The sequence below is a fragment of the Galeopterus variegatus genome, unplaced genomic scaffold (genome assembly GCF_000696425.1).
Source record: "Galeopterus variegatus unplaced genomic scaffold, G_variegatus-3.0.2 Scaffold137, whole genome shotgun sequence".
Lineage (NCBI taxonomy): Eukaryota > Metazoa > Chordata > Mammalia > Dermoptera > Cynocephalidae > Galeopterus > Galeopterus variegatus.
In genome coordinates this window covers 938,923-964,863 of record NW_007726248.1, presented here as the reverse complement: position 1 = coordinate 964,863, position 25,941 = coordinate 938,923, and the positions used below count along the sequence as shown (strand labels likewise).

Here is a 25,941-nt window from a genome sequence, read left to right as displayed (position 1 = left end):
GTAATGCTGGCCTCATAGAATGAGTTTGGGAGATGGCCTGTTTCAATTTTTTGGAATAGTTTGAAGACAATTGGTATTAATTCCTTTTAAAGGTCTGGTAGAATTCAGCAGTAAAGCCATCTAATCCTGGGCTTTTCTTTGTTGGGATACTGCTGATTACTGCTTCAATCTCATTGCTTCTTATTGGTCTATTCAGGTTTTCTATTTCTTCTTGGTTCAGTCTTAGTAGTTTGTATGTATCCAGAAATTTATCCATTTCCTCCAAGTTTTCAAATTTGTTGGAGTACAGTGTTTATAATAGTCTCTAATGATTCTTTGTATTTCCGTGGAATTGGTTGTAATGTCTCCTTTTTCATTTCTGATTTTTGTTATTTGGGTCTTCTCTTTTTGTTGTTCGCTAATGGTTTTGTCTATTTTGTTTATCTTCTCAAAAAACTAACTTTTTGTTTCATTGATTTTTCATATCATTTTTTGGGTCTCTATTTCATTTAGTCCTGCTCTGATCTTATTATTTCTTTACATCTACCGATTTGGAGATTGGGTTGTTCTTGTTTTTCTCATTCTTTGAGGTGTAGTATTAGGTAGTTTATTTGAAATCTTTCTATTCTGATGTAAACATTTATTGCAGTAAACTTCCCTGTTAGTACTGCTTTTGTAGTATTCCACAGGGTTTTTTTTTTTTATTTTATTTATTTATTTATTTATTTTTTCCTTTTTGTCTTTTTTCGTGTCCGGCAACGGATCGCAACCCTCAGTGTCGCGCCCGTACCAGACCGGGACTGGCAACGGGATCGCAACCCTCGGTGTTGCTCCCACACCTCGCTCAGCCAGTGAGCGGGAACCGGTCTGTATGTGGGATCCGAACCCTCGGCAGGAGCGCCACCACGCTCCCAAGCGGCACACTGTAGCAGTGCGCCACCGGGCCGGCCCGTATTCCACAGGTCTTGACTATGATGTGTCTTCATTTTCATTCATTTCGAAAATTTTTTTATTTCCTCCATAATTTCTTTTTGGACCCATAGGTCATTCGGGAGCATATTGTTTAATTTACATTTTTTTGGTGTAGTTTCCAGAGTTTCACTTGTTATTGATTTCTAGTTTTAATCCGTTGTGATCTAAAAAGGTACTTGAAATGATTTCAATTTTTAAAAATTTTTTGAGACTTGATTTGTGACCTAACATATGGTCTATCTCACTGTATTAGTCCATTTCTATTGCTTATAACAAAATACCTGGAACTGGGTAATTTGTAAAGAAACAATATTTATTGCTTACAGTTTTGGAGGCTGGGAAATCCAAAGTGCAGGGAACACATCTGGTGAGGGCCTTGTTCATGGTGACAGTGACACAGGAGTCTCACATGCAGAATCTGGTGGAGCAGAGAGAGAGAGACTGACCTCCTCATTCACTCTCTTTTCAAAGCCACCAGAACCACTGCCATTCCAAGAACAGATCAATCCATACTAGGGTACAGTTGTCACAATCCAATCACCTCTTCAAGACCCCACGTTTCTATTGCCATAGTAGGATTTCTTACCCTTTTAACAGCCAGAGTGGGGATCAAGCTTCTAATACATAAAACTTGGGGGACACAATTCAATCCATATCACCTGAAGAATGCTCCACATGCTGATGAAAAGAAAGTATATTCTGTAGTTGTTGCATGAAATGTTCTGTAGATATCTGCCAGGTCCAGTTAGTCTAAAGTGTAGTGTAAATCCTGTGTTTCTCTATTGATTTGTTGCCTAGATGGTCTGTCCAATGTGGAGAGAGGGGTGTTCAGGTCCCCTACTGTTATCATATTGGGGTCTATTTCTTTCTTTAGGTCTAACAGTGTTTATATATCTGGTTGCTCTGGTGTTGGGTGCATATATATTTATGATTGTTATGTCTTCTTGCTGGATAGATCCCTTTATACAGTGGCATCTTTGTCTCTTTTTGTGGTTTTTGGTTTAAAGTCTATTTTATCTGATATAAGAATAGCTACTCCTCATTTTTGGTTTTCATTAGCATAGTATATCTTTTTCCATCCCTTCACTATTAGTCTGTGTGTGTCTTTACAGGTGAGGTGAGACTCTTGAAGACATCATATAGTTGAGTCTAGCTTTTTAATCCGTCTGTGTCTTTTGAGTGGGGAGTTTAATCCATTTACTTTTAGAGTTGTTATTGAAAGGTGTTGTCTTACTCCTGGCATTTTATCAATTTTGGTTGCATGTTTTAAATATCTTTTGTTCCTTTCTTCCCCTTTTATCATTTGTCTTTGATATTTTTTGGTTTTTTGAGGTAGTAAGGTTTAGTTACTTTCTCTTTCTCATTTGCATTTTTGTTCTACCAGTGGGTTTTGTTCTTTCTTGTATATTTGTGGTAGTGAATATCATTTTTTGGGTTCCAGATGCAGGACTCCCTTGAAGATGTCTTGTAGGGCTGGTCATGTGATGGTGAACTCACACAGTTTTTGTTTGGAAAATATACTATTTCTCCCTCATTTCTAAAGGATAGCCTTTCTGAGTATAGTACTCTTGGCTGGCAGTTTTTTTCTTTTAGTATTTAGAATATATCATCCCATTTTCTTCTGGTGTATAGAGTTTCTGTTTAGAAGTCTGCTGTTAGTCTGATGGGAGCTCCCTTGTAGGTCACTTAACACTTTTTTCTTGCTGCTTTTAGGATTCTCTCTTTGTCTTTGAGCTTGCCAGTTTGACTATAATGTGTCTCAGAGAGGATCTTTTTGGATTGAATCTGTTTGGGGATCTTTGAATCTTCTGTATGTTAAGGTCCATGTCTCTCCCTATACCTGGGCAGTTTTCTGTTATTTTGGTGAATAGGTTTTCCATGCCTTTTCCTTTCTCCTCCCCTTCAGGGGCACCTGTGATTTAGATGTTTGTATGCTTAAGAGAGTCTGCTAACTCTCTTAGATTTTCGTTTTTTTTAAATTCTTTGTTCTTTTTTTATCTGCCTGGGTCATTCAAAAGAACATCTTTGAGATCAGAAATTCTTCTGCCTGCTCTAACCTGCTTCTTAAGTTCTTGGTTGTGTTTTCATTTTGTTGAATGAATCCTTCAGTTCCAGGAATTCTACTACATTCTTTCTTAAGGTATTAATCTCTTTGTAAATTTCCTCTTTCTTATCCTGGATATTTTTTCTCATTTCATTATGTTGTCTTAGTCTTCTCCTATCTCAGTGAGTTTCCTTAAGATTGTTGCTTGGAATTCCTTCTCAAGGGATTCCTGCTATGTAGGGTCGGGTATTTGAGAATTTCTGTATTCTTTCGGTGGTGTCCTATTTTCTTGGGTTTTTGTATTTCTAGTATCTCTACATTGATGTCTGGTTATGTGGTAGAGCAGCTGCTTCTTCTATTACTCTAGAGTAGACTTTGAGGAGAGAGACTTCCTCTTCTTTTTCCAGCCTCCACTGGTGACTCTCTTGTGTTAATACAGTTGAGTGGTTGGTGGGCCACCTGCATGGTGGCCATGGCTGCTACTGTGGCAGCAAGCCACCCCTGTGGCAGCAGCAGCTGTGGTGCACCACCCATGTGGAAGAAGTGTTTGTGGTGTGCTCCTGCCTTCTCTCAGGTGGGGGGCTGCCTGTGGCTCCTGCCTAGGTCCCCAGGCATGCACTTGTCCTATGTATTCTGTTGAGCAGCGGAGGCTGCCTGCAGCCCCTCCTCTGTGTGTCTCTTACAAAGACACTTATATAGGATGATCTCATCATGAGATTTAACTTAATCACATCTTCAGAGACCTTTTTCAAAATAAGGTTACATTCACAGTTTCCAGGATATGGCTATATCTCTTGGAGGGCCACCATTCTACCCACTATACCACCCCAGGGTGTTTTCCATTAAACAACTACACAAGCTGCCTCGTGTGCACTTTTCCACCCTCCCAGCCCCCATCCAACTTCTTCCCACCTCCTCCTCTGCCTGGGCTCCCCTATTAGTACATATGTGGCTGCTTATATTTTCTAAACTGGGGAGAGGTTTGGGCACAAAGACTTCTGATGTTTATTCTGATAGCATTCAGGGTGAGGGAACACAAAATGGAAAATGAAATCCCTAACAATCTCTAAACCATGTAACGGAAACTTGAGCCAGGCTCCCCTTTGGATTCCTGCTAGTGGGAGGAGGAGGAAGAGCAGGAGTACAGGCAGGAAAGAGCCACTGAGGAAGGGTAGTGGGGCAGCAGTGCAGTGGTGGTGGGGCCTGGGGCCAGCGAGGAGGCTTTGGTGAGCTGGACCAGGAAGGAGAGCAGGATGGATTTCACCTGGGCAGGTGTGAGGCCCCACAGCATCCTCAGTGAGGGCAGCAGAAAGAGTCGGAGTAGGGGCTGCCCCAGGGGTCATTCTGAGAAAGAGACAGCAGAACTGTTGAGTAGATTAGGGGATAGAGGAGCGAGGACTCAGAAGTGACATCTCAGCTCTGGAATTCCAGTTGCCCTGTGCTAGCTGCAAGGGCGTCAGGCTTCTGTCTCCAGAATCTTGACATTTATCTCCAGTGACTCTTTTATGGAAGGTGGTGAGCAGAGACCCTGAAAGAGTAGGGAGGTGGGACTTCCTCAAGCCCTCACAACAGGTCCTATGAACTGTTTTCTCATGCTTGCTTGCTAAGAAATGTCTGTTTAGTACAATTACTGTCTGGAGTGGCAGAGCATGTAGGTTACACTACTTTCGGCTTCTTGTTATGAAAATAATAAATCTTCTTTACTTTTTTAAAAAAGGACTCCTACCCCCTTGCTACTCCCAGTGTGATTCCTGGACCAACAGCATCGGTGTCCCTGGGAGGTTTGTTAGAAATGCAGAGTCTCAGGCCCCACCCAGCCCCACAGAGTCAGATTCTGTGTGTTAACAGAGAGCCTAGGCAATTCCCACGCACTTACAGTCTGAAAAGTGCTGCTCTAAGGCGCACCTGCAAAGTGTATTTTGGGAACTACTCTATCTAAAGAAAATATTTTAACTCCATATCTTAGAGCTGAATGGGACTTCAGGGGGTGATTTAGGTGCACCTCTGCTTTCAGGCCAGCAGGACATTCAGTAACACTTCTGTTTAGCAGAGGAGGCAAGTGGCAGGCCTCCAAGGGAGTGGTGGAGTCAGCCTGGGGACACAGCGTTCACAGCATATTCTGTCTACACACCCTGAAGCTTACATTCTCGGGGCTGTGCGATCTCAGGAGTGCTCACATATTTCATTAAAGAGTGATTATATCACTTTTTTTTAACCAAAGTAAAGGAAGAATAATAACGTCTGATCCTCTTGGGCTCTCTTGGAGAGAGAGGTCAAGTTTGCATGGTCATCTGAAGCTCGAGTTGCTGGAGAGCAGGGCAGCAGCACCTCAGCACATGGAATCTAATTTTATAATCATTGTAGCAACAAAGCTACCCTCTGTTGAGGACTTGCTATGTGCCAGGCATGGTGCTAAGGGCTTGTGCAGTTAACCCTCTCAGCTGCCAGTGAGGTGGTTAAGGCTCCCATTTTGCAGACCTGACACACATCAAGGTCAACTTGCATGATCAGTTTTACAGGTGGAGAGATTAAGGCCCAGAGAGGGCAAGGGGTTTTCCTGGAGACACACAGTGGCAAAGATAAACTGGGAGTCAGAAGCAGGTGTCCGGCCCCCTGGGCCAGCACTTCCTCCCATCTCCTCTTCACTAGGTAGCAGGAGAAGCTCCCCTTGCTGCTGAGTCTGCGAAACTTTCTCTGTTTCCTCACCCAGACAGTCATGTACATCCTGCTGTCTCTTCCTGCCCCTCCACTTGCAAACCACAAACCATCCTGAGCACCCTTGGGCACCTAGAACACCTTAACTTACCCCTGTCTGCTGTGATTGACCTTGGAGCTGCCTCTTGCAGAATAACTGAGTGCGTTTAAAACAGCCTGTCTTGGGGCCGGCCGGTGGCGCACTGCTACAGTGAGCCGCTTGGGAGCACGGTGGCGCTCCCGCCGAGGGTTCGGATCCCACATACAGACCAGTTCCCGCTCACTGGCTGAGCGAGGCGCAGGAGCAACGCCGAGGGTTGCAATCCCATTGCCGGTCCCGGTCCGGTCCGGGCGCAACACTGAGGGTTGCGATCCGTTGCCGGACACGAAAAAAAAAAAAAAGAAAAAAAAAAAAAAAAAACAGCCTGTCTTATGTCATTGTCTGGTGCTTGAGGTAGAATGTCCTCCCAGGGACATTGTAGGCAACATCTAAACCAGCATTGCCTTTTACATTTCCGTTGAGAATAACCACCACTTATGAAGCACTTATCCAATGCTAGTGCCCTTCCCTGTCCCTTGTCAATCGTTGTTTCAGTTTATCCTCACAGCTATCCTTTAAGGTGGGTGTTCCCACTTAACAGATGAGCATACTGAGGCTCAAAGAGGTGACGTAACTTGCCTGAGCTGGGAAGTGGCAGAGAGTGACACTCTAAAACAAGTGCCATTAACCAGAACCTTAGCAGATTTTACCCACGAGGATAGGGGGATATAGAGGCATCCCTACAGGAATATAATAATATCTCATGTCTAAATATTACCAGTCTCTGATAAGATCTTCAGGTTGCCTTGGGTTTGTCTGATAGCCCCACTGGGTGCCAGCAGCTAAGAACAGAACAGCTTCAGTGGCACCGCGGGACCACAGTGGGAACAGGTACTAGGGCTCAAAACGTCCCCAGAGGTCAGAGGTATGTAGACCTAGACCACCCTCTCATCATATAGATGAGGAAACTGAGGCCCAGAGAGGGGACTAGCTTGCTAACTGTTGTCACGTCTGACCGCTTTAACCATACTAACAAATGACCAAAGACCTAGAATGCAGAGCCCTTTGGGGGTCACCCTGCCTAGGTGTTAAAACTTCAAGCTCTGCCCTTAGAACTATGTGACACGTGTCCTGTATGTAGGAAGAGTGTAAATGTTGAGGACTCTACCAGGCAAACCCAAGCCCTGAGGCCTCTGCAAGCAACAGATTAGCAGTGACAGCCAGCTCCATGACCAGTGGGCTTTCTAAAGACCACACCTGAACCAGGAATGTGGTAGTCTTCATACCGCAGCTGTAAATTGTATCAACCAAAAAAATAGTAGATGGATTTAGGAATCACATAAGAAACCCCAACCCGTAATATTAATGCAATGAGTGCTTCTCTTCTCTAAATTTAAAGTTAGTATCTATAGATGGAATTGTATCTACAGCCAAATGCTTCTTATTCCTGAATTGAGAGTGATAATTTTAAAGTGTGAAACTTAATTGTATGGGTTTCCCCTCCACCTGAGTAGAGTCAGTTCTTTATAAAGTCTAACTAGGGCCCTACTATCTATGAGGTTGCTTTATGATAGATGTTTCCACCTCCTTCTCCAACCTCTACCCCACCATTAGTGTATTTTACAGTAAATACAGTGGAATCAGAAAAAAATTCAAGCTCTACCTTGGCAAATTACTGAATGGCTCTGTGCCTCAGTTTCCTTAGTATCCAATGAGAATGACGGTAGTCTTTACCTTCTAGGGTAGCAGTGAGGGTGACATGAGATAATTCAGGTAAAGTGCCCTGCACAGAGCTGGCATACAGGAAGCAGGCTGTGCATGTTGCTGTGGTGATGGTGGTTAAGGATAAAATGGGAAAGCCCAGGGAATCAGGAAACCAGATTCTCATCCTGTCTCTGAGACTCTTGTTGTGTGACTTTGATCAAGTCACCCATCCTCTCTAAACTGCAATTTCAAATGTAAATAAGGGTCAAGAGCCAGATGCTCCTTAAAAATAAGTAATTTTTTTAAACTGCTTTGGTTCTAAGAAAATGGTCAAGGGTCATGTAAGTACAAGGTTGGAGTCATAGATGAGCCAGTTGTCCAAGTCCTTTTCCATAAGCTCCAGGAGGGCAGGGCCCTTGTCTGGCCTGTTTACCATCATATCCCAGCATCTACAACACTAACAGCTACATGGTGGGAGGGAGAGGGGAAGGGAGGGAGGGAGGGATGGATGGATGGATGGATGGATGGATGGATGGATGGATGGATGGATGGATGGATGGATGGATGGATGGATGGATGGATGGATGGATGGATGGATGGATGGATGGATGGATGGATGGATGGATGGATGGATGGATGGATGGATGGATGGATGGATGGATGGATGGATGGATGGATGGATGGATGGATGGATGGATGGATGGATGGATGGATGGATGGATGGATGGATGGATGGATGGATGGATGGATGGATGGATGGATGGATGGATGGATGGATGGATGGATGGATGGATGGATGGATGGATGGATGGATGGATGGATGGATGGATGGATGGATGGATGGATGGATGGATGGATGGATGGATGGATGGATGGATGGATGGATGGATGGATGGATGGATGGATGGATGGATGGATGGATGGATGGATGGATGGATGGATGGATGGATGGATGGATGGATGGATGGATGGATGGATGGATGGATGGATGGATGGATGGATGGATGGATGGATGGATGGGTGGGTGGATGGGTGGGTGGATGGGTGGATGGAATGGGTGGGTGGATGGATTAGTGGATGGATGGATGAGTGAGTGGATGGATGGGTGGGCTTTCTTTAGAGAACAAGCTTAGCTACTGAGCAGGATGGTTTGTCTGACTGTCTTTCTTCTGCAGAGATTGATGGGGTGAGAGCACAGAGCAGAGGAGGGGGCTGTCTATGCTGTTGAGTTTCTCCCTGTGTGTGAGGTGGGCTTATTACTTATAGAATCAGCCCAGGAAATCAACACAAAAAGCTGCCTTCCTCAGAACTTCCTGGAAGGTTGACCTTTACTGACAATTTTGGGATCTTAGTCACAGGATCATGCCATATTGGCAGCTGGGTGGAATTTTTTGTGTGCGCTGGTCATTTTCTTCTCCTCATCTAGCAGTAACCCATTAAGCTCTTTGCCCACACAACTGAAAAAATAAGTCCTTTATATGATGAAGGTTAAACTGAATCTGAGCTGATAACTGTAAATAAAGGTTTCTCAACCTTGGCAGTATTGACATTCGGGGTGGATAATTCTTTGGGTGCGCTGTCCTGCCCATTGTAGGATGTCTAGTGACACCCTTGGCCTCTACCTGTTAAATGCCAGTAGCACTTCCTGAGTTGTGAGAACCAAAAATGTCTCCAGACATTGCCATATGTCCTCTAGGGGGCAAAACCAAAAATTTGGCCATTTCAAGTGGGGCCAGTTTATTTGCGGTTAGTAATGTTTATAAGTTTCTAGTTATTCTAGTTATAGGCTCCCTTCATAGATTGTATTTAATCCTCAGATCAACCGCTGTGGTAGGTACTGTTATCCCCACTTACAGGGGAGGAAATTAAAGCTCAGGAGGTTGAGTGAGTAGCCCAGGGTTACGTTTTAAAGTAAATTTCAAAGTTCCATTTAAGACAAAATGAATCTCACTGTGAGCTCTGTACTGGTGCTTGGGAAGCTTAAACTGAATCGTGGTTTTTGCCCTCTGTACTTGAGTCCAAAGGGAAGATCAATTCTGGGCCATGGAACGTGAGGAGGCGCGCACACATGAGCCACAGCAACCTTCACGCAAACCCGGCCCAAGTTACCGCCCTGGTCTTTATTACCGGAGTGCAAACCCTACCTCCCTGATGAATCAGAAGGCTTTGAGATGTTAGTCTTTGGTCATGGTGAAATGCAAGTATTGTTACCTGGTTGCTGGGGTCAGCATCCTTGAGATTCGTACAATTTACTATCAGTATCAAAACAGCCTGGTTCATCCTTTTGGCAAGTAAGAACTGAACGCCTACTGTGTGTGCCTGGCCCTGTGCAAGGCACTGGGAATAATTCTAAGAGCTGATACTCATGGAGTGCCCACCGTATGTCAGGCTCTGAGCTAAGTGCTTTTTGTACAGGTTCTAATTCATTTAAACCCCGTAACAACCCTAGGAAGCAGGTGCTAGTACTGTCCCCATTTTACAAAAGGGGAAACTGCAGCACAGAGAATGACATAACCTGCCCAAGGTCAGGCAGCTGGAAAGTAAGGGGTCAGGATTCGAACCCAGGTAGTGCGGCTCCAGGGTCTACCTGGTAACTGCTCTTCTGCTTCCCACGTGGAGATAAATTGAGTCCTCGTCCCTATCGCTGACTTTAAGAGGGTTTGATGATACCGTGTGGTTTTTACTTCATATGAAAAATTCACTTAGGGTAGAAGTGGGGATAAGTCACAAATATTCTAGAACAAATGCTTGACTAGAAAAGGTGGTAAACCGAGGGATGGTGGCCGGTGGGGAGGAGAGGTAAGCAGTTGTGTGGGCGTGGCCTGTGAGGTGTGTCCTCAGACCCCAGGGAGAAGAGGGACAAGGAGCCCCTCTCCTGACATGGCAGCAGGCAGCTCACAGCCTCGCCCCTGCCTCCCCTGATCAGAGAGTGGCTTCTTAGCCCTGCTTACCAGAGCGGATGGAAGAAACATGACTGTTTACCATAGGAAGAGTAGTGTCAGCTGCCATTTACTGAGTACTTACTGTGTCCCAGTAGCACTTCCTGAGTAGCGCTGTCCAGATTCACCACGTACATCCTCTTGTTGCACCTCAGCAAAAGCTATGTTAAAAAGGCATTCTTGTTCCCATTTTACAGATGAAGAAACTGAGGCTCGGAGAAGTTAAGAGACTTACCTGAAGCTTTTTACCTAGTAGGTAGTCAGATGAACATTCAAACCCAGGTCTCTGTGACAAAGGCTGAAGTTTCTGCCTCTGGCTTCCTTTCCTTTATTCCCTTCCAATGATAAGGGGTTGATCATGATCTCTCTCCAAAGGTCAGGGCTCTCCCAGCAGGCACAAGGTCAGCCCCAGACCCACCATCCTGGCTCCATACTCAGAGATGGAGCCTTTACTGAGAACAAAGCTAGTTCCATCCTGACAGCAGGAGGCTATAGGGAAGGCAGCCTGGGGATGCACCTGGCATTTAGTGCCAAACTCCAGGTGCTGCCCATCCTTTTATGCCCAGGACGGTGCTGGATAATGAAGTGCAAAGTGTAGTAGCTTCTGTGTTGAGAGAGGCCAGCAGGGGAAGGAGGCCAGAAGTATGGGTTCCAGCTCTGAATCGGTCATGGACACATGGCTCCAAATCTGTTATGAAGCTCTGGACGTGCCCCTTGCTCCTCCTGAACCAGACGGACCAGCTGGGCTCCAAGGGCTCCCACAGTATGTGGTTGTATGTCTGGGGTGGGCACCAGGGCTGTCCCACAGTTCTGCGTGGCTGGCACACTTCTGCCCCCTGGTGGCAGAGCCGAGATTCCTGGGGCCCCCACCCCCCGACTTTCTGAAAAACAAGTCACCCGGGTGATGTGTCACTTTTAGGTGCACCTGTGGCCCATGGCCTAGGGCTGGGATTATACGTATATCCCATGTGCACAGAAGAATTCACAGCTGGCCATTTGGGGTTCTCTTGGAACCCCAAACTCAATCAAGAGTAAGGAATTTGCCTTTTAAAGACAGCCACAATGGAATGGGCAGAAATGTTGGTATCAGATCATCCTGGATGGTAATCCCAACTCCACCGCTCTTGACCTTGAGGTAGTTTCATAATCTCTCTGCACATAAGCCATCCTGACCATCTCAGACTGGGAAGAGGTCATTGCAGGAAGAGAGCCACCTCTGCTTCAGAATCACCAGGGGGGCTCATTAAAAGTACACGTTCCTGAGCCCCACCCCATACCTCCTGCGTGTGGGGCTGGAACCTGAATTTTCCTGAGCTCCCTTGTGACCTTTATGCTCTCTAAAGTTAAAGAATCATTGTCCCATTGTGAGTCCCAAGACTCCACGTCACCGTGTCACTTTTGGGCTATTTCAAGTCCATTTGACCTTGGACTTTTGAAGGTTCTTCCCTATAAGGCTGACCCTTAGATCACTGAGCTGGAGAGGTCCGCAGGAGACCAGCTCCTCCAGCCTCAGTCCTTCAGGTTGGTTTTCAAAAGCACTGGCCCAGGCACTGGATGGGAATCTGAGCAGGTCTCAGGAGCAGTGTGGGGGATGGTGCAGTCCCAGCACCTACTGCTGTGCAAGGGGCTCAGGGGCATCTGTGGCTAGACTGCCCACTTCACTACCCACCAGCTGGGCAAAACTGGGTGAGTAAGCTCTGTGCACCTCCTTTCCTCTTTGAGCTACTAACAGTACCCGCCTCCTTGCATGGTTGTGAGGATTCAGTAAACCAATACCTGTAGAGGATGTGGCACTGAATCTGACCTAGAGAGAGCAGTAGATAAATGAAACCTCCAGATTAATATGATTATTCATCGTAGGATGTTTCTGCCCAAAGGAAATAGAAAACTCATCTAGCATGATCACCCTCTCCTATGTTGGACCTCTCCCAACAGCAGTCCATTCATTCGTGCATTCGTTTCTGCAAATGGTCTGTTATAGCTCACAGAAAGATTATTAAACCTCTGCTTTGTTTCAGGCCCAGGCCTAGGCACTAGGGACACACAGTGAATTTGGAGCTTATATTCTGGAGGGGGAGACAGACAATAACGAAGTAGGCAAATAAAAAAATAGTTTTAAATGGTGATAAGAAGAAGAGATAACTCATGGTAAAAGAATAGAAAGCAGGGGAGTGGAGTCAGGGAGGGCTTCTCTGAGGAGGTGACATTTGAGGATGGAATTGAGTGAGAGCAGATCTAGGAGAGAATGCTCCAGGCATTGTCAAAACTCTGGCATTTGAGAGTAACTCACTGCTGTAAGAGAAGACCCCACCCAGAGGAGGAGGGAGGTCTTAACCAGTTAATCCACCCTCTTCCCCTTACCTCCTGGGGGATCAGGACTTGGAGGCTACTGGCAATGGGGAGTAAGTCTTAGGTGGAGGTAGGAAGCAGGAAGAGGTCTTTTGTGTTGCTTGGAGCAGGTGGGCACGGCAGAACCCTGGCAGGCAAGGGGAACTTCAGTCAGTTAATGAGCCAACACATCTTAGTTGCATACCTATTAACTGCCAAGCATCGTCCCAGGCACTGGGAGACAGCAAGGAACAAGGAAAAGTGTCCTGCCCTTGTGGGACTGACCTGCTGGGGACAGCCAGACAATAACCCTATCCACAGATGTGACAGCGGTAGGGGACAGGGTAATTGGGACAGGGTGACTGGGGGACAGGCTGCTCTAATTCAGGAGCTGCTGGCTTCTCTAAGGAGGTGATATTTCAGTTGAGACCAACTGATGGGAAAGGACCAGCCGGGTAGAGTTCTGGGGGACAAGCTTCCCAGGTAGCGAGGACAGCCACCACAAAGGCCCTGAGGCAGGCACGAGCTTGTCTTCTTGGCAGGACAGATGCTGGTGCATGAAGCAGGAAGGGGTAGAAGGTGAGTTGGGAGAGGATGGCAGGAAGGGACCAGATAATGTAGTCTTCAGACTAGAGGGAGAAATGTGCATTTTATTCTAAGTGCATTGGGGAGCCATCAGAGAGTTTTAAGCCAGGGAGGGAACCAGTCAGACTGATGACTTCAAAGGATGCCACTGGCTGCTGTGTGGCAAATGGGGCAAGAGCGGAAGATGAGAAACCTGTGAGATGGCCGGTGGTCAAAGAGTGGTGGCAGTCACTGTGGCAGTGGCAGCAATGGCAGCAGAGATGGAGCAAAGTGGTCAGACCTGGGATCTGTTTTGGAGGTGCAGCTGTCAGTATTAGCTGGTGGATTGGATGTCAGGATGGGAGAATGAAAAGAATCAAGGACAAAGCTCAAGCTTTTGGCCCCTAGGTGGTTGGGGTGCACAATGGACAGGCCCTCCAGGGGTGAGCTGGCCACCTGGCAAGATGGCAGTAGAGCCAAGACCAGAGAGCTCCAGCATCCTAGGTAGCCCGGGACTCATGCCCCTATCCCACCATCTTTAGGAGAGGAGATTCTCTCCTAGAGCCTCCAGAAAGAACACATCTTAAACCCCCTGCCTTAAATAGAAACAGAACCTCGGCTCTGAGACCAGCAGTCCAGCCACCAAGGTCCTGAAATGACCCTTACACAAGGCTGAGATACAGAGCCCCATGCCTGAGATTAGCAAGGAAATGTTAATCACCTATGCACCTGGCAACCTGTATTCTAGGAGATGAATCACTGCAGCCTTGACCGATGGACTTTGTATTAGCGACTAATTATAATTGCCACCAATTAATCATCATAGAGCAAGGAACTCCTTTGTCCTTGGAGCTTTAATTGACCTAGTAACCCCAAAAAACAACATGCTGTTGTCTGTTCCCTGGCACGCAGACTGTTTGTCATCCAGGAGGTGGCAAAGAGCAGTTGGGCAGATGCCAGCAGACCCGGGAGACCATGGTTTGCTCTGAGGAAGGACCCTGTGTCGAGGAAGGAACTGATTTCTTTTGCAGATGCTGAAACCTCAAACTTGAAGACTTCGGGGGCTACGCCATGTTGAACAGTCCCTCACGTGGAAACCTGAGGCCAGGGAAAGGAGAGTCTCATATACCAGGATTCAGGAAACCTTATTTTTGACAAGCATCTCAGATAATCCTGATGGGCAGCTGGATTTGGGAACTAGCATTTTAGACAACTCTCAGGGCCCGTACACACAAGGAAGGTTGGTGCAGAGTAGCTGAATGCTGAGTCCTTGTGACTTTCTCTCTGTCAGAATGATCCCATTTGGAAGCCTGTCATAGTACTGGCGTCATATAGAATGTGTGACCTAAAAGTCAGAACAGTTTATTCATTTGTTCATTCACTGACAACATTGAGCTCCTACTATGTGCCACGCTCCAGGTAGGTGCTGCGGTTGGATATACAGATGAGTAAACTTATAGTCTGTTAAACGGATACAGACAAGTGCAATAAAACAGGAAAGATGCTGAGAAGGAAGCCTGCGTAAGGGACTGCAGACCCCTGAAGGAAGGAGTGATCCAGAGAGGGGTCAGAGAGGAGGCAATGTTTGAGCCACTTCTCGGGGAAAAATAAAAGTTCAAGGCTTAGGTGATAGACAGAATAGTGGCCTCCCCAAAGATGTCCACGTCCTAATTCCTGAAACCTGTGAATATGTTACCCTACATGGCAAAAGAGACTTGGTAGCTGTGATTAAGTTCAGCATCTTGAGATGGGGAGATTATCCTGGACTATCCAGGTAGGCCCCGTGTAATCACATTATAAGAGGAAAACAGGAAGATCTAAGTCACAGTAAGAGATGTGGCCCCTGGAGCAGAGTTGGAGTGATTGGAGAGAGGCGCCATGAGCTAAGGACTGCAGGCAGCCTCTAGAAGCTGGAAAAGGCAAGGAAACAGATTCTCTCCCAGAGCCTTCAGAAGGAACAGAGTCTTGCTAACACCCTGATTTCAGGATATCTGGCCTCCAAACTGTCAGATAATAAATTTGTGTTGTCTTAAGCCACTAAGTCTGGTAATTTGTTAACAGCAGCCATAGGAAACAAATACAGCTGACTTGGCATGAAGCGCTGTTTTAAGTGATTTATGTTTATTATGCTGGGAAACACTAGATCAAAGAGGTAAGGTGGTCCAAGTCCCCTTAGATGGCAAGTGGCAGATGGGGGATTAAAACTGAGAATGTCCGATTTGAGAGATGCTCTCTTAGCCACTGGAAGGCAGAGACTTCCTTCACTAGCATCCGGCAAAATTAAAGTCACACAGGTGCGACACAGCCTGGCATGCCGGGGACCAAGGGAGGGTGTTGAGGAAGGGTGGGAGCTGGTGAGAGATGACCCCCCACATGCCAGGCTACCAGGCATGGAATGGGTTCTGTAGACAGAGATGTGATGGAGGCGGAGGAGCCAGTGAAGATTTGCTTGGCGTGGGCCACTGAAGAGGTGCCGAGGGCCTGAGCCAGCCAGGCGCTGTGGATGTGAAGAAGCGAGATACAGTAGAGATGTTGTTAGATAAAATCGAACAGACTCAGAGGCATTGCATGTGAGGGATGAGGGACAGGGAGGACCACAGGGATACCCCGTCCCCTGGCTTGGGTGGCTGGGTGGTGGTGTGTTCTGAGGTCACCCAAGAGGAGACCCAGAGAGTTCTTATGCCACTTTGGGGCCCATTGTCTGGGAGATGGGTTGGGATTTGACAGCTTAGGCTGGGAATGGAATCTGAGTCTTGGTAGAACAGGGGCACTTTGCATAGGATCCTGTCTACTCTTGTGCTGCCTGAAGACAGGAGTCCTTTCATCAGGGTTGGTTCATTTTACCCCTTTCAGATCCCCCATTCCTTCCCAACCAGATGTTAGCATAATCTAACAAACTGCTGGGCTATATAAAGTTTTGACAGACACTTTTGGTTAAATTTTTTTTTTTCCTTTTTGTCTTTTTTCGTGTCCGGCAACGGATTGAAACCCTCAGTTTCGCGCCCGTACCAGACCGGGACCGGCAACGGGATCGCAACCCTCGGTGTTGCACCCACACCTCGCTCAGCCAGTGAGTGGGAACCAGTCTGTATGTGGGATCCGAACCCTCAGTGGGAGCGCAGCCGCGCTCCCAAGCGGCGCACTGTAGCAGTGCGCCACTGGGCCGGCCCTGGTTAAATTTTGATAGGTTAATTTTTCCAGGTATAAAGTTAACCCAAGTTTATTATGGACAATTTTGAAAAAGAAAAAAATCATATGTGACATATTTCCTTCACTTTTTTTTCTTCTGCAGTGTTTTGTTTTGTTTTGTTTTTTCTTAGTTGGGACCCTGTGGCATATCATCAAGTCAATCTTCTACCCATTTTTTAAATTTATTTCATTGCATAAGCATTTCTTTTTCAAACGTTATTACAAACTTTTCTTGGGAATCATTTTTTATGGCTTCATAGTTTTCCCATTGGCTAGGTATATACAGTTTACTTAACTAATTCTCTGATGTTATAAATCTCCAGATTGTGTCCAATTTCATGTTTTAAATGCAGCAGTAGTACCTTTGTTCATTAAATATTGTCTGTATTTAGGGTTTTTTTCTTAAAATTAGAATTCCAGAAATGGAATTCCTGGGGCAAAGGGGAAGCACTTTTTTTTTTTAAGTTTTTAATACATATTGTCAAGTTGACCTTCTAAATGTCTATACCAGTGTGTGCTCCCACCAATAGTGTCTTTTAAATCATTTTTGGTACCCATTTTTATCATCTCCTTAATAGCTGTGGGGTTTAAAAAACTGATCTTTGGGGCCGGCCCGGTGGCGCACTGCTACAGTGCGCCGCTTGGGAAGCGCGGCAGCGCTCCCGCCGAGGGTTCGGATCCCACATACAGACCGGCCGCTCACTGGCTGAGCGAGGTGCGGGAGCAACACCGAGGATTGCGATCCTGTTGCCGGTCCCAGTCCGGTACGGGCGTGACACTGAGGGTTGCGATCCGTTGCCAGTCACAAAAAAAGACAAAAAAGGAAAAAAAAAAAAAAAAACTGATCTTTGCTAACTTGGCTGATAAGAAATACCAGTTTGCTTTTGATTAGCATTTTTAATAGTCGTGTCGTATTCTGTCCAGGAAGCTGTGCTGTTGTTTCATTGGGTCGCTCCTGTGGGTTTGTGCATTGAGGGTGTTTCCAGTGTTTGGTTTTTGTCAATTGTACTCTGTTAACATCTCTGTGTGTAAATCCTAAACTGATTCTTTGCCTGTGTTGTTTCTCTCTTTTGAGGGCGCTATGATGCCCGGGCCAGAGTCCTCGTTTGCCACATAACCTCCCTGCTCCAAATGCCATTGGAAGAACTGGATTTCCTTGAAGAGACGTTTCTTGAAAGCCTGAAGGAAACCAAAGAAGAGGAATCTGAGTAAGAGAGCCCTGCAACCCCTGTCAGGGACTGAGGAATTCCGCTTGCGTTCACCTCGCAGATCACAGAGCCCCTTTCTGCCCCCATTTAGAGGTGGTACGGTAAGGTAGAAGGATCACTGGATGAAGGGTCCCAGCTGTGTGGCCTTAGCACATCACTCACCCTCTCTGGGCCTCAGTCCCCATTTGGAAGAAGAGGGGATTGAATGGATGATTGCGAAGAGCTGCGAATCTGTGACTTTAATATCCCGTGGCCCTGACATCCTGTTCCACCTCAGACTATTGTGACACCATGTCCATGGGCCCGAGTATCTGGGTTCAGATCCCATGTCTGACCCCCACCTGCTGTTTGACCTTGGGCAGATGGCCTTCCTGTAAGCTGCAGTATTCTTATCTGTAAAATGGGAATAAGGCTAGCACCCTCCCAGAGTCACTGGGAAAAATGAGTGCGATCATATTGTAAAATGCTTGGCCCAGGGCTGGCATGTAGCAAGTGTCAGTAGACGTGAGTCCTCCCTCCCCGCACACGCTCCTGTATCCATCAGCCGTAGAGTGCCTTTGCTATCTATACACGGTCAAGAGTACATAGAGGAAAGTAATCCTGGTAACAGCCAGAGCTCAGCTCTTTGCAATACACCTTACACGGGATCTAATCCCATAGCAATAAATCAATCCTAGTCCACAGCCTTATTACAGGCTCCTGGCACCTGTCACGTCTCCCCAGCTCTGGGTTTTGTTTAGCTGCAATGGCTTTCTTTGAGCAGCCAGGTTGCACCAGAATAGCTGAGCTGGGAATTTAATCCTCAAGCCAAGTTCAGAGCCAGAGCCACCCTTGTGCCTGGGTTTGAGAGGCAAAGGGAAGAGGTGTTTCCTTGAGAAAGGAGGAAACTTGGTCTGTTGAAATAACCTGAAAACGTACTTGTTTTGACTCGCAGTAAAGGAATATCTGGAACCAGACCAATTACTGCCATCACAGGGGCTGCCCGGGTTCTTTGGATATATTAGAAATTTGTAGGGTCTTTTGTGCTTTGAAATTAAGGAAAGTCTCAGTTATTGTTTGGAAATCTTAATAACACAAAGAAATGTATTACCAAGAGGATTTGTTCTTATAATACTGGTAATGCCAGATCAGGGAAGATGTCAACCAAAAGTCCTAACACAGCCCAGCTCTGCCACTGGCCAGCCTTTGCAATCTTGGGCAAGTTACTTAACTTCTTTAGGCCTCAGTTTCCTCACCTGCAAAATGGGGATGACAGTGTTTTTGTTTGTTTGTGGTATTTTTTGGTGGCTGGCCGGTAAGGGGATCCAAACCCTTGACCTGGGTGTTACAACACTGCGTTCTAGCCAGCCAAAATGGGAATGAAGATAGTGCCCTCCTTATAGGATTCTTGTGGTGCTCAAATGAGTTCATACACGTAAAGTGCTTCAAGAAGGCCTGGGTCAGAATAACTAGTCCATAAATATCATTACATGCTGCTGTTAACAGTGTTATTACAGTAGTGTCATTATTATGTATAGATCCTTTCCCCAGAAAAATTCTTGACATGTGTAATTATTTATTCAATTTTAGGGACTTTGCACACCTCTCAGATTCTATCCATGGTCTATGGAAGGATCTGAGACATGGGGAAAGCATAGCCACTGTTCAGGGGACCTGGTTCTCAGTTTGATTCCGCTACGAACTCTCTGCGTGGCCTCCGGCACGTTGCTTTCCCTCTCTGGGCACCAGCACCAGTTTTCACCTGTACTTAGGGAATCAAATTGTATGTAGATTGCTTTTAACTCTAAGGTTTTGTGTTTCTGGGAGGTAAGCTCATCACTGGCACTCTGAGGCAATCCTTTGCAGTTGGGGTTCAGGGTGCAATGTACCACCCCTCTGATCTTGGCTCCCCCATTTGAGCCCTGAAGCCATCCACGCTCCCCTCACTTTTTTAATGACTTCACCACTCTGTGCCTCAGTTTCTTCATCTCTAACATGGGGGTAATGGTAGATCTGCATCAAAGGGTTGTTGAGAGGATTAAATTAATTAACGCATATCAAAAGCTTGGAGCAGGGCCGGCCCGTGGCTCACTCGGTAGAGTGCGGTGCTGATAACACCAAGGCCACGGGATCCCATATAGGGATGGCCGGTTAGCTCACTGGCTGAGCGTGGTGCTGACAACACCAAGTCAAGGGATAAGATCCCCTTACCGGTCATCTTTAAAAAAAAAAAAAAAAAAAGCTTGGAGCAGCTCCTGGCACATAGTAGGGTCTGGGTAAATCTTAGCTAATGTGCTGCTGGAGATTGATACAGCATTGTCAACATCTGACTTTTATTGAGTGCCTCCTAGATGCAGGACAAGATGCCACCTCTTTTGATCCTCATAACAATCCCCTAGTTTTTCACACGTAAAGAAAAAAATCAGAAGATGACATAATTCACCCGAGGTCACATGCCAGTCAGTGGCATCATCTGATTCAACCACCATATGCAGTCTGAATGTCACTTACCGTATCCCTCAAGGCCTGCTTCACAATCCCAGGTTCCCCCCCAATTCTGAAGAAAGCTGTAAAGATGATATTTTTATGGGGCTTTCCGAGCTTTTACCAGGAAAGTGTCTGTGGGCCTCTCAGGTGACCTTGTCTGTCAACCTGAGAAAGTGATAAAAAAAAAAAAAAAGGTGGTGTAGTGAAGACAGGGAACACCCTCTCATGGGAGATAAGATGGCCGTGAGTGAAGTTATTTTGGGGTCCATGAGACGGGCAGTAGAGGTGTCTTGCTCTTCACGAGGTATCTTTGGCTCCAGCCTGAGATTTGGCCCAAATCTGCAGCGTGGCTTCGTTCTCCGTCTTTGGGAGGCTGACATGGAACACCAATTCAAGTTCATTTCTGGCTTTCCAGAATGTGATGAGTATGGCCAGGGATTATCTGATAGTTTGGGTTGCCACCATGTCTAATCAGCAGGCAAAGTCAGTCATAGGAACAAGGCTGTCATTTGGATTTAGTGGTCTCTGAATTTTCACTTCCAGGGAAAAAGGAAGGAAGCATTCATTACACATGTGAGTCAGAGCTAAATCACCTCTTGTGCTTTAGGTGTTGAAATCTAATCAGGTAATTGAAGTAATTGCAGGAGTAGGATGCTGTGGTAATTAACCCCTGGACAAGCTATTCATTTTATGTACAAAACAATTATTAAGAACATGCAAATACTTAAATGAATAGGGAAATAGATTGGCCATTCAAATGAATGTTTAGGAATGAAAGCCTTAACTAAGTAACTTTAGGAAAAATATCTTCTTTTTGAATCAAAAAATGTTTATAAACATTTAAATAATAATACAAAGCAGAATACTAGAGATTAGAGCTTATCATCCATCTAATCTATGTAAAATTGACTGATATACTAGCAGTCATGCATTTACATAAAACGGCCTGAAAGGACTGTATTTACTTTTTAGGTATTTTATTCCATCAGCGAAAAGTGTCACAGATGTGCAGATGTCGCTGCAGGAACAATCTAGAAGCAGATGATGCCAGGAAACGTCAGTGGCATTAACTCAAGAATTTGACTATGTTCTTAACAATAAGTCTGTAGTAGTCATGAACATTTTTTAACATTTCCAATTTGTCCTAATATCCTAGAGTTTCCATTTTGATGGCGATTAGCCTCTATTCTGCATATTCTTATTTAGCCAAAAATGTCCACTCTGTGTCCCTCTGGTTTTCCTAGATGTGGACAGTGAATGGGAGGTTTATCTCTGCAGCAAAGTGATCACCTCCAATCCTGTTGGAATAATTAGGCTCTGTTCAAGAACATTTTCTGAGCAATCCCCAGGTTCCAAGCCTAGGGCAAGCTGCTGAGGGTGAAGAGCTGGAAATGGCTTGGTCTGTGCCCTGAAGGTTTATCCCAGTGATTTGCAACCTTGAGATACACAGAATCCCTGTAGGACCTTGTTACAGATTCAGATCCTCACCCTCACACCCAGAGATTCTGGCCGGGGAAGCTACGTTTTTAGCAGGTCGCCTTTGTGATACAGATGCCCACCCTTTGAAAATCACTGGTCTGGAATTCCAGGATATGGTAGAAGAGTGTTTGAGGGGCCCAGAGTCAGGGCATTTTAGCAACCTTGGGGCTTAGGGCAGCCTTCCTGGAGGAGGCGTCACTCATCAGCTAGCTCTTGACAGATGAATAATGTTGAACCAGGCACAGGAAGGTGAGAAGGTCCCTGATGGCCAAGGGCCAGAAGGCACATGGGTACTGAGGCGTATGGCAGGGGTGCCTGCAAGCAGATCAGTGTTCCTGGAGGGTAAAGTGTAAGTTAGGGAGTGACGAGAGATGAAACTGCAGAAGGAGGCAGGGGCCAGGACACAGAGGGCCTGAGTGTCATGCTGGGGAGGTGACACCATCCCAAAGGCAGGAGAGAGGGAGAGGGAGGCAGGCAGTCCAGGTTATCTTCTCCTGCTGGACTTCGGGCGCTGTCTCCTCACCCTTCCATGGGCGTTTAACGTGTACATTTCCTAGGTGAGAAAATCGAGGCTCAGAATAGTTGGATGACGCAGCAAGATCGTGGCAGAGCTAGGTTCAAACACCTCTTCCCCAATTTCCAGACTATTTCCCAGTCAGTGTTTGTTGAATCAAGATATTGCTGACTCACAGAGCCATGTCACCTGTCCCGTTGTGTGTTCCTGTTGCGTGTTGTCAGTAGCTTGCATTTTTTTCTCAGGCTTTGAACTCTGCCGAAAACTGATAACTTTCCAGCTTTACAGTCTGAACTGAATTAAGAGTCATCGATTCAGGGTTAAAGCAATTAAGGGTCAAAGTATATCCCCAGCCTGTGTTTAGGAGGAAATAATTTAATAACAAAAGGAATGAAAACAGCAACGAATGTGGAACGATTAGTCTGCCCGTCACTGTGTGTGGATCGTCTCATTTAGTCCTCACAGTACCCCTGGGAATTAAGTACTATTATCCCCATCTGTCGAATGAGGAAACCCAGACATGACAAGTAATTTGTGCATGTCACGAAGTTAGTAAGTGGAGGATACATCAGGATAGGCTAGATTTTGCCGTTGTAACAAATGACCTCTGAATCTCAATGGCTCAACAGCATCGAAGGTGTATTGTTCATACTGCACGTCCATGGCACAGTGGCTGTGGCTTTAGTCCACGCTGTGTTGGTTCCGGGTCCCCGGGCAGGATAACTGAATATTCGGTGAAGGTCATATAGTCTACCACAGCAGCAGAGGTAGGAGCCATGCCTGTGTTTACAGGTTTTGAATCCTGACATCAGACCCCCTCGCCTTCTACTTTGCTAGAATCATATAGTTTAGCCTCATTCCACAACGCTGATGACATGACTTTTAATCATGGAAAACCAGCGCCCATGGTGTGCACGGAGATTTTTGTCGTTTGTTTCCACTTCCCTGTGAAAAGTGCTGTGCTTTACCCCCAGGAGGTGCTTGGGAAAACAATGTGCTGAGGTGAGCTGGCAGGGATGCAAAAAGCATAGCAGATCCCCACATGCCTGCCTCAAGTCCCATTTCTTTTAGATGTCTGGAGACTGAGCTGTTTCTTACTGTATGGTTCGTGAGGAAGGGGATGGGAAGGGAACAGGTATCAGTTGAGCCGTACGGTTTTCTGCTCACAGATACACAGCACCCAAAGTGCCAGCACTGTCTGTAGTTTTTTGAGAAACCACCTTACCGTTCATAATTGCTGTTCTAATTTACATTCCCACCAGCGATGTGTAAGAGTTCCCCTTTCTCCACATCCTCGCCAGCTTTTGTCATTTTCTGTCTTTTGGATGCTAGCCATTCTAGATATATACAATTATCATGGGTCAATTAAGAGACAAGTAGATTAGATCTTACCAGAAACGAGGGGCTGGGTAATGAGAAGTGATTGCTTAATGGGTACAGAGTCTACGTTTAGGATGACGGGTAAGTTTTGGAAATAGACGTAGTGGTTACACAGTATTGTGAATGTAATTGATTCCTCACAATTGCATGTTTAAAAATGCTTAAAATGGCAATCCTTGTGTATGTTTTACTGCAATTTTTTTAAAATGGGGAAAAAATATATACCAGGGTACTTCAAAGAGTTGGTGGAAAAATAGAATTAAAAGATAATATGAATCTTTCCATGAACTTTTTGAAGCACCTTCATTCACTGATGACGTTGAAACAACCTGTAAAAACAGATAGAACTAATCTAAGCTGTTAGGAGTGGGGACAGTGGTCACTCTTGGGGGGAGTGACTAGAAAGGACCGCAAGAGGGTTTCAGGGGTGCAGATGCCGCTCAGTTTGTTGATCTGGCAGTTGCTGTTTAGTTTGTGCAAATTCATCCAGTTCTGCACTTCTGTGTATGTCTCAAACTTCAAAAAAAAAGTTTTAAATAAAGCAACAAAATGAATCATTAAAAAAAAAGTGCCAGCACATTGCCCATTCTCAGTAAACGTTTATTGATTCAATAGATAAAGAAGCGAATTTAATCTTTACAGAAAAGCAACCTTATGAGGTCGGTGTTATTATCCGTATTTCACAAAAGAGGAAACTGAGGCTCAGGGAGATGCAGTGTCATCATAACCACAGCCATGATTTTGTTTGGCACTTTCAGGGTGCCAACCATTGTGCTAAATGCCTTACGGTCTCTTAATTGACCCCACAGCCCTTAACTCATTTATAATATGGGGACAATAATAATTCCACTTCTTAAGATAAAATCAGGGGAAGAGCAAAGCATGGCAACTGGCAAAGAGGAAGTGCTCTATAAATAGTAACCTTCTATTATCAGCCTCATGTGCTATCACTGGCACTGAGCTACTGTCCAAACTCCAGCAGTTCAGAGTCCACACAGGGTGACCGCTCCGTCCCGCCCTCGCCTCCCACCCTGCTCCTGAGCGCCTGAAAGTGGCTGAACATCCGACAGGAAAATTGGGCTTCGTGATTCCTGAGCACCCACAACAACGCTCAGGATTCACCTGACCCCAATTCACTCTAAATGCTTTTTCCTTTTGCCATTTTATAGTGTTTCAATTTCAAGGCTGAATGAGTCTCACTATTGCTCCAAGGCCAAGGTCTCCCATGCAGATATTCCTCTAACACATCTTTGAAATGATCGTTCTGAAGGAAGTTGGTTTCCAAATGTCCCAGAGGGAGGTGGGGTCAGAGGGCAGGATGGGGAGGAGGGAGGGAAGGGGGGAGGGGATGGAGTCTGTGACCCTGTTTTGTACTCGTTCCGGGTCCATCTGTTTAAAGATATTTTTTATGCTTCTCTTACTATTACTATCATTTTTTTTTTTTGTCTTTTCATTATTCAAATTGCAACCCTGTTAGGATGGATTTGTTGGGTAAGTAGCACATCCTACACATTGAGATTCCCTGTCTGGGTTTTGGAATGTTTCCAGCTGTTTTAAACCATCGATGGGCCGAGGGTGACTGTGGTACCTTACTCTGCATGACAGAGTACCTCATGCAGCATTGACCCCAACACGGGGGTTGGTGAGACGGGGAGGTCTCAAGGGATCCTGGGCACAGCTGGACCCAGAAACCAACCTCTTCTCTCCCAGAATGGCCGAGGCATCCCGGAAGAAGAAAGAAAATCGGAGGAAGTGGAAGCGTTATCTCCTGATAGGCCTGGCGACTGTCGGAGGCGGGACAGTGATCGGTAAGGCCAGCGGGAGATGGTGGCACGTGTGCCAGAGCTGTGCGGAGGGAGAGTGGAGAGTGCAGGGGGATTGGTGGGGAGGTGGCCCCTGGCACGTGGCAGGTGCTCAGTAAATGTCCTCATTAGCACTGTTAAAAGCTTCCATGGAAGGCAGTGGGCAGCTGATGGGGTAGGAACCCATCAAGCCACGTCCTCACTCCCACCTTTACCCACCGTGGGCTGCTTTCCCTGCAGGTGTTACCGGGGGTCTAGCTGCCCCCCTTGTTGCTGCTGGAGCCGCAACAATCATTGGCAGTGCCGGGGCAGCGGCTCTGGGCTCGGTGGCCGGCATAGCTGTCATGACCTCGCTCTTCGGTGCAGCTGGAGCTGGCTTGACAGGTAAAGTTCAAAAGGAATGGTGGGGGCCGGCCCGGTGGCGCACTGCTATAGTGCGCCGCTTGGGAAGCGTGGTGGCGCTCCCGCCGAGGGTTCGGATCCCACATACAGACCGGCCGCTCACTGGCTGAGCGAGGGACGGGAGCAGCACCGAGGGTTGCGATCCCGTGGCCGGTCCCGGTCCGGTACGGGCGCGACACTGAGGGTTGCGATCCGTTGCCGGTCACGAGAAAAAAAAAAAAAAAAAAAAAGGAATGG

The 25,941-nt window shown here is 46.3% G+C and overlaps 1 protein-coding gene across 1 annotated transcript in view; it reads left to right on the top strand.

The window, feature by feature from the left end:
* The window catches only part of TMCO4 (transmembrane and coiled-coil domains 4), a 91,090-nt gene that overhangs the window by 12,321 nt on the left and 52,828 nt on the right, over positions 1-25,941 (top strand). Inside the window, exons 4-6 of the mRNA XM_008589664.1 lie at positions 17,529-17,661; positions 25,211-25,308; positions 25,543-25,686. Coding sequence (XP_008587886.1) covers positions 17,529-17,661; positions 25,211-25,308; positions 25,543-25,686 — 375 coding nt within the window. The remainder of the gene's footprint in view (positions 1-17,528; positions 17,662-25,210; positions 25,309-25,542; positions 25,687-25,941) is intronic.